Raw genomic sequence first — 8,793 nt, 5'->3', positions numbered from 1 at the left:
TAGACGCGCCTTCTTAAAGTGAAAGTTTTGTGGAGCAAGGTTTTCCAGATGTAAGCAGTCCTGACAGGCAAAAACAAGCCCAAAACAGCAGAGCTCAGCTCCGCTTGCGGAATGTCAAACAGACGGAACTTTCTTCCTCAAACCACACTCGTTTGATTCATGAAAAGGCACAAATGGGCAAATTGTATTATTCCAGAGCTGGCAGTTCTTATTTTCATTTTTGATGAAACAGCTGTGGCGAGCCCGGTGTCTGTGCGCCATCTGGTGGTGCAAAAATATATATCGCTCGAAGAAATGAACGTTTTTATCAGTTAAAAAAAGAGCGATGGAGAAAACGATCAACTGGCTTACATTTTGTATTATTTTGACAGCTTCTGCACATCCACCAGTTACATGCTCACGACTTCACCCTGACCTCTGCCCAACAGCAGGGTGTGTGCAGTGTGGCTGCACCTGCAGACAGAATTGTGTACTATAAGCAAAACAGTCAATAAAAACACACCGGAAATTGATAGAAAAGCAGATTGTTAATGACGTTACAACCGCCTCAGAAAAAATCTCACCATCAGCTCTTTCCAAAAACCTTTTGCAAGCAGCTCCTTGTACCGTCTTTTTTTCACTGCATCGGAGGCAGAAGGATCAGTCATTCACACACACAGACACACACACACACACACACACACACAAGAGATTTCCATCATTGTTTCAGAGTTGTGTGTTTGAATACTTGTCCTTGGCACGATACATGCCAGGCTCACTGTCACGTGCCATTGCTTGAACAACAGAGAGCAGCCATCAATGATTTTATTAATAATAGTAATAACACAACCATCAATCAGTGTTAAAGAATGAGTGATTTTGTTTACAGGTTATTGACACACTGATTGTATCATCTAGAATAGCCGACTGATGCTCACACGCCGACGAGTTTAAGCACCATATTCAAATCTTTTAGCTCTGGTTTGGTCTCCTCCACAGAAATGATCGCCAAGTAAGTGAGTCTCAATTCAGCAAAAGGCAAAATATCACTATATTTAAAACAATGCTCAGTCCCTCAGCTGTGGAATAGGTGAGAACCGTTTGAGATCTGATGGACAGCTGTCTCAACCTATCACATCAGCCCTGGTGCCTGCCACTTTCACTTTACATCAGCTCCAAGCACTTTCCAGATGTCAGTGAGAAACAAACCCAAAGGATTCCTGTTTCATGATACCAAATAATATAGAGTGCAAGCTATTTGTTGATGCTTTAAAGCAGATAAACTAAAAATGTTCTGAAGAACAGAGTTATTACTCCTATTTTAAATGTTGCCCAAGTTTGCAGTACTGTTAGGCTCATTCAAAGATTTATTACTTGCATCTGTGTTCACCAGAAACACCAGATAATTAGTTTCCACTTCACCTTTTTCCAGCTGGCCAGTGCATTGCTATTTTTCTATGTGAAGGTTAAAACACCTCCTTGGCAAAGGCTAAATATACAGTGCTCAAAAAAATTAAGTATATTATATATTACAGCATAAAATAAATTTTAGGTATACAACTAACTTAGTAAACATAAACCATTATTTCATCTGCTCTTATCCAAGTAAAAGTGACAGCAGATATCCTGGAGAGTGCCCGGTTTTTCTTTTTGTCAGTGTCCTTGTCAGCATGAAATGTTGCCTGCAGCACATTCAGGTTGCACGGGTAGCCCAGCGCCTCCAGGATGACACATCCATATGTGCCATCACCAGAAGGTTTGCTGTGTCTCTCAGCGCAGTCTCGACAGTCCTGAGGAGAAACCAGGACACGAGCTGTTACACGAGTGCTGTACAGAACCATCAGCTTCAACAGCAGGACTGTTAACTGCTCCTTTGTTTGAGGAGGACCAGGAGGAGATCTGCCAGAGCTTGACAGAAAAAAAAATCAGGAGGGATTGGGACACTACCTGCAAAACCATTCCCTTTCTGGGAGTTGTTGCTTCTCCAGTGCAGCTGTTGTCACTTAACCACAGTGGTTTATGCTATGTGTACTGGACAGAGTAAAATCCCTGAAGTTTTACTGACTTTGTGTTATTGGATCTACTCTGTAGTCACTTAAAGAACTAATTACATTTTATTTTGAGCAGTGGATAAAGTATTACCAAAACAGCTACTGAAAACTGTCTTACTTTGAAACTTTGTGAACAAATTATGAGAGGAGATGAGATGAGATAGCCTTTATTTGTCAGTTGCAGGTCTTTTGCCCACAACCGAGATGACAGACCTTGCCGACCGTACATACAATACACAAACATCACATTGGGGAGACAGGTCAGGCTAGGTAGCGAGGAAAAAACATTGAAATGTGTAACACAAAAGGATAATACAGGAATGCACAGATATCAACACACCATAGCACAATAAACACAGACAGTTCCAGTGTGTACATCTGATCTGGGACCGCTGCAATCTTTCGACTGCGCCTCCAACTGACCCGATGTCCACATCAGAGGGGAGGTAAGCGTTGGAGGTGGTGTTGGATCCGGGGTAGGGAGGGTGATGCGTCGGTGAGTGCTTATCAGTATCAGTATATGTATGTGTGTGCGTGTCCATAGTTCAGCTGAGACAGTGTCCTTCGCCCTGCCAGGCTAAGTAAACAGTCTTCCAGCCAACCCTGGTGGCCTTGTAGGGAATGGGAAGGAACAGACTAAACACAGTCGTTATCAGGGTATTTTCTGTATGTTTAAAAGTGTCAGTTAGTGCTTTAAAAAAAAAAAAAAGTTAGGAACTGCTGTCTGCAATTTACAACCAGGAGACTAACAGAAAACATGCCAGCGTTGGTGCTGCATGGTGTAGTTTGTATTATACTGTTAAGGTCTGTCTAGGGACGTTGGTGTAATGACACATGTGGCCATTAAAGCCACAGTCGAATGGCGTCTCCTGCTAGGCACGACTGAGGGCTGATTAAACAACAACGACCACGTGATCCAGTATCTCATGTGACCGGCACAGAGCCGATCATGTGACTAAAATCACAGTGAGACCGGATTTGTTACTCCACCTGCCTTCGCCTGTGTTAGAAGGTGAAGTCTGTGCTACTGCCGGTGTTTGCGACAATGAGGTGAGTTTTGAAAGAATGACGATAAGTTCATGCTCGCAGTCAGGGGCGTGCAGCCTCGCTGTGGTCGCACGGTTTTGAAGTCTGAGTGTCTTGGGGGTGCTTGAGGTTCACACATCGTTGGCCAGGCCCGCATTGTGATATCTATGTTACATATATTGGCAGGCTGCTGAGAGAAACTCTGGGTGTCCTCTTACTGTGGGCCTGTCTGCACTCCGCCGCCTTCGGGGGCTGCTCGTCGTTTTTCTGCCGAAAATCTCCCCGCGTCAGCGGCCTGAACGGAGTCGACCCCGGTGCCCCTCTCTTTCTCACTCCTTATCTGGAGAAGGGCGCTATAGATGAAGGTAAACTTGTATTTGTGTTACTACGAAGTAAAGTACTATAGATTGGCTTCGTGCTTTTTGTGTTGCACATCCACAATGTGGCGATATCTCGTTTTTCCAGCCAGGAAACTGAGTCTGGTGGGAGACCTGCCAGGAGGCAATAAGTCAGTCAAGAGTTATGCTGGATACCTCACAGTCAACAAAAAATACAACAGCAACCTCTTCTTTTGGTTCTTCCCTGCTTCCATGGTAGGCCTAACTTCTTTTACCACAGGGGCTTCCCAAATTTACAGTACTCTTATTTGTGCAGTGTGACAGGAAATCACTGAGAGGACGGAGAGATTTTAGGATCAAATCTGTGTGGGGTTTTCAGAAGTCAACTTTATCTTTAGTCCCTCTGTGAAGTTGTGATATTTAGTCAGCTGCAACCAGGAATACCCAGGTTTTCCTTTGCTGATTTTTAAAGCAAAAATCCTTACAGGAAGAGAGCTTGTTTTACTTTTTAACTTACACTTGTGCCTTTTTTATTATGTCTTTTAATCATTAACTGAGTGTTTTGTTTAGTTTTTTAATTTTATTTATGAAAATGCTCCAGAGCAGTGGAGATTGACGCATTTAATGACAGCAAGTAAAGTTTGAATCTTACTGAATGTTTTTTACTAAAAAGCCTCCAGGGAAAAAAAGAATCTGGAAAGGTTCTAAACAACTTCCTTTTAACCCTGTTGGACCAGAATACATATACAACTGTGATCAGGAGTTTAAATCACATTAAAAATGAGCATGAATGTTAGGGTCACTATGAACATGATTTCTTTGCACTGTTTTTTCTCTAGGGTGGAATGATTGTGCAACACACATCTATAATTACGTAAAAAACAGGAATTGGGTCAAAAGTATACATAGAGGTTCAAATCTATTCATTCACTTAAATCTTTTAAAAAGTAGCGCTGAAGGTTCTACAATGTCTTTTAACTTGACAAGGCCTATTAACTTCTGGTTGATTGATGACAAGTGGTAGGTTCACTGTCTCAACATAAATAGGAAAAAGTTTGACACTACCTATCAGACCAATGCTCAGAACAATGGGGAAAGTCCAAGCAACTCGGTGGAAGGAGAATTATTGATTTACACAAGTTAGGAAGGTCTTTTGGGGCCATTTCTAAACACTGCAGATTCCAAAATCATAATTTTAAACAACTGTATGGCGGTAAAAGTCCACTAGGTGGCGCTAGTTTCTTAAACTTTGTGCTTGCTCTGATGTGACTGATAGGCAAACCAGGAGAAAGCTCCAGTCCTGCTCTGGCTGCAAGGTGGGCCTGGTGGCACGTCCATGTTCGGTCTCTTTGTGGAACATGGGCCGTATGTGGTGTACAAGAACATGACGGGTAAGAACTGATTTGCAGCAGCAAGACTCCCAGGTTGTTTAAACCTTCTTATAAAGTTTATATCCTCTGTCTTTGCAGTCGGTCCGAGGGATTATGCCTGGACAGCCAGATATTCAGTTTTGTACATTGATAATCCAGTATGTATTTCTGATTTATCATCACATTAAAAAAAAAAAGCAGTATTACTTAAAATGTCATTTTCACTTGGTGCTTTTGAAACATTGAGGAAGTGTTGGGATTTTTTGTTTTCTTTTTTCTCCTCTCTCTCTAGGTTGGAACAGGTTTCAGCTTCACTGAAGATGACAGAGGTTTCGCTCAGGACCAGGATGATGTTGGCAGAGATTTGTACAAGTAAAATATGACCATCTAATTTGCATGTAGTCATTTCATTTATCTTCACAGTAATGATCGTTACTAACTCTTTTTCTTATTCTCCTCTTTTCTTTTATAAGTGCTTTGACACAGTTCTTCCAGATCTTTCCTGAATATCAGTCCAATGAGTTCTACGCAACTGGAGAGGTCAGAAAATAATTTTTCCACACTTCACAGAGCAGTATGACACGAGTAGCTATTTAAACAGAGCAACATGATTACAGGGCTAGCAGATATATGCTTACCATGCTAACCAATTAATACTTTTTGCAAAATATAATGAAATTTTAATGTCTTATTTTGTTAAGATGGCCTCCTCACCATGCAATACATTCTCTTTGCAGTCATATGCAGGGAAGTATGTTCCTGCCGTTTCTTACTACATTCATAAAAACAACCCTACTGCCAAGGTGAAAATCAACTTCAAGGGGATGGCTATTGGCGATGGACTCTGTGATCCAGAGCTGGTGCGTATGTAGAAGAATTTTATTATTTAGACGTAAACTCTGTCCTAAGATTGTTCCCGAAAGTGCTAATGTTTGATTCATAAGACATGCTTAATCATAAAACTTGCTCAGGCAGGAATGACATTTAGAACTTAAGCAGCTGTGTTGCAATTTTGTAGTTGCACAATGCCATCGCAACTCACGGTGCAGTCGGAAAACGGCCAACAGAAAAGCAAACTCTTTAGAAGACCTGATCGTGACGATGGTAGAGAAGGTTTGGTGCTGCTGCGGTGAGCGAGGTGTGGCAGAACAAAAAGAGTTTTCTAAAGGCTTGGACTTATGTGTGACCTAAACTGCCATATCCCTACGTAACCGGCAGGAAAATCTCCTGGATAAAGTCTAGAGTTGGCTTAGAAAGAGTTTAATAAAGCATTAAAGCATCTGTTTCATGAACAAGACTCATTGACTTACACATTTTTTTCCCTCATATGGTCTAAATGTGTGTCTTCATTGAAACACAGGCTGCTGTGTCTTTTGCTTTCATTGTCCACACTGTACGTTCGTCCTCCACTTTGCTCATGTTTGATGCCATCTGCTCCTATATGCTGATGCAGAAAGGTGACAGTATAGTGACAGTTTACTGTTCTTCCACATCAGATGCTGGGTGGCTACGGTGAGTTCCTGTACCAAACGGGAATGATAGATGAACTCCAAAAGCAATACGTTGACCAGCAGACAGACCATGGAGTTAAGCTCATCCAGCAGGAGAAGTGGGTGGAGGCTTTTGAGGTAATGAGTTGATGTTGTTCGTCATCTACATTTGCAGTATTTTCTAATTGTTGAAGGCACACCTGTCATGGATGCCTTTTTCATTTCAATTTCAATCGTCTGACTTCAGGTCTTTGATCGTTTGCTGAATGGCGATGTAGATCCTTATCCCTCCTTCTTCCAAAATGCAACAGGTTGTACCAACTACTTCAACTACTTGATATGTCAGGTACTCGGAGTTCCTTGAAGTTCTTTTTTGTAAACTGTTGCTTTTTAACAGCTTAAAGAACTCACAAATTTCCTTTGTGTTCCTCAGGAGCCTGAGGATCAGGACTACTTCTCCCAGTTTGTGACCCTGCCTGAAGTGCGACGTGCCATCCACGTGGGCAACCTGACGTTCCACGATGGCTCTGAGGTGGAGAAGCACCTTCTGCAGGATGTCATGAAGACCATCAAACCATGGCTGGGGGTGCTGATGGACAACTACAGGGTAAAAACTGCAGGGTCATCCATTTTTTTTTTTTTTTTTTTTTTTTTAATCTAAAACGCACAAGGGGAAAATGTGAAGGGGGAGAAAAAAAATCAGGATTTTGCTCATGATGTTTTATATTTAGAGTGTGAGACAAATGTTTTACTTTTATCACTTTATTTATTTATTGACAAGTGAACTGGGCATCGTTCTCAAGTCTTAACAGGAAACAATCTTAAAAAAAAAAAAGCCCAACTCAGACACTGTTGAACTTCGTTACATCATCTTCTATGGATGGGGTCCAAAAGGAAAACCTTACAGAAGACTGTAGGAGCACAAAAAGAAGCCTGATGAAAACTGGAAGCGCATTCTTCGGTCAATGAGATCAAGATAAATTTGTTCATCCCCTGGTTGGTGTGAAGCACAGAGGTGTCAGCGCTGCGTGAGTGCAAAAAGTGCTTAAGGGGATGACTTCTACAGATGACACTAGGCGTGACCGTCGATGGAGCACAATACTGGATGACGAGATGACTCGCAGTCTCCAGAACTGAGTCAGGAAAGCTTGATGAAGATTCAAAGCGCAGTGAAAGGGAGGGGGAGAGAAAAGAGAAGTGAAAACTCTGGGGTATTTTAAAGAGAAAGGTGGAGGAATGCAACACTTCCAGGAAAGAGCCGCTGAGAGGTTGTTTCTGAAGAAGAGCAGAGCACGTCTCCGGGTGACGAGGATTCAGTCTGATATCAAAAACAACAGTTGCTGTGTGTGTGTGAATCTATGGAGTCAGTTAACTGATACAAGTTGAATGTATTTATCCAGGTCTTGATGTATAGTGGTCAGCTAGATGTGATTGTGGCTGCTCCACTGACTGAGAGGTTCCTGCCCACTGTGAACTGGACCGGGGCTGCCGAGTACAAAAAAGCCCCTCGCTTCCACTGGAAGGTTCAGCCCACTGACACGGAGGTGGCGGGTTATGTTCGGCAAGTTGGAGAGTTTTATCAGGTGAGCGGATTGTGAAATAAAAGGCCAAATGCATGATCTTAAATCTCTCGGCGTTATTGAGGTTTACCGTTATCCGCTGTCTGTCTCTTCATGCAGGTCATCATACGAGGAGGAGGGCACATTCTGCCTTACGACCAACCGCAGAGGTCCTTTGACATGATTGACAGATTCTTGTCAACTCAGGGCTGGAAATGAAAAGCACGGGTGGAGAAGTGCAAATGTTCAAGCACCTTCACTTTAGAGAGCACATCGAGCACAGAGCGTTGATTTAAGACTGATTGTCACAGCTAACTTAAATCAAGTTTTTGTTTTCATCATTTTTTTGCAGAACTTTTTAAAAACCAGAGGATACATTTCTTCTAAGCGTGTGCTCTCTGATGCACACGCTTAGCTTGGATGCGATATCTGGATTGTTGCAAACAGAAATCGTAAAACTGATAAATCAGGTTAACGTCTTAAATTTTAGGGGTTCATGTTTGTTTGTTTTCTCGGGTCAGTATGAGTTAATGAATGTTGTGTGAAATCAGTGCACGCTTCGGAGACGAAATTCAATGCAGCCAAAACACATTTCACTCATATCAAGATTTCTTTTAAAAGAACTTTTAAAACGGTTCATACAATTTTTAAATGATTTCATGTATTGAAGCAAAAGGTTCTAAGCAGTTCTTTGTACCTTCCTGTGGCACTTACACTAAGATAAAAGGTTATTATATGCAAAGTGATTGAATAAAGCTTGGAGGTGTTTCTGGTCCAACTGCTACCAGTTATGAATGCATGCTTTGTTTTCAGTCACTAAAGGTGGAATTATTTTTTTCTAACACAAGTTTGATTTGTATTAAAGAACCTTTTTCTTCAATATATCCAATTCTTTTTAAAGTTTGTGTTTTGTGTTTGAATGTCTGTCACAGTCAGAAGGGACTGTAAAGCCTTAAGTGTTGAAATTACTTGAAATAAAG

At 41.7% G+C, this 8,793-nt stretch overlaps 1 protein-coding gene across 1 annotated transcript; it reads left to right on the top strand.

The window, feature by feature from the left end:
* Positions 1 to 2,989: 2,989 nt before the first annotated feature.
* On the top strand, positions 2,990 to 8,634 carry cpvl (carboxypeptidase vitellogenic like). The gene is made up of 13 exons (XM_085365787.1): positions 2,990 to 3,080; positions 3,243 to 3,421; positions 3,522 to 3,649; positions 4,671 to 4,785; positions 4,864 to 4,922; positions 5,057 to 5,136; positions 5,238 to 5,304; positions 5,502 to 5,624; positions 6,261 to 6,392; positions 6,502 to 6,600; positions 6,688 to 6,861; positions 7,655 to 7,837; positions 7,934 to 8,634. Exons 1-13 carry the CDS (start codon positions 3,076 to 3,078, stop codon positions 8,030 to 8,032), a joined length of 1,443 nt encoding a protein of 480 aa, XP_085221913.1. The 5' UTR covers positions 2,990 to 3,075; the 3' UTR covers positions 8,033 to 8,634.
* The last annotated feature ends 159 nt before the right edge of the window (positions 8,635 to 8,793 follow it).

The sequence above is a fragment of the Diplotaxodon limnothrissa genome, linkage group LG11, assembly GCF_057381915.1.
Source record: "Diplotaxodon limnothrissa isolate DT_005_m linkage group LG11, D_limnothrissa_male_GT1.1, whole genome shotgun sequence".
In the NCBI taxonomy this organism is placed as follows: domain Eukaryota; kingdom Metazoa; phylum Chordata; class Actinopteri; order Cichliformes; family Cichlidae; genus Diplotaxodon; species Diplotaxodon limnothrissa.
The sequence above is the reverse complement of the archived record's forward strand: the minus strand, read 5'-3'. Positions and strand labels throughout refer to the sequence as shown.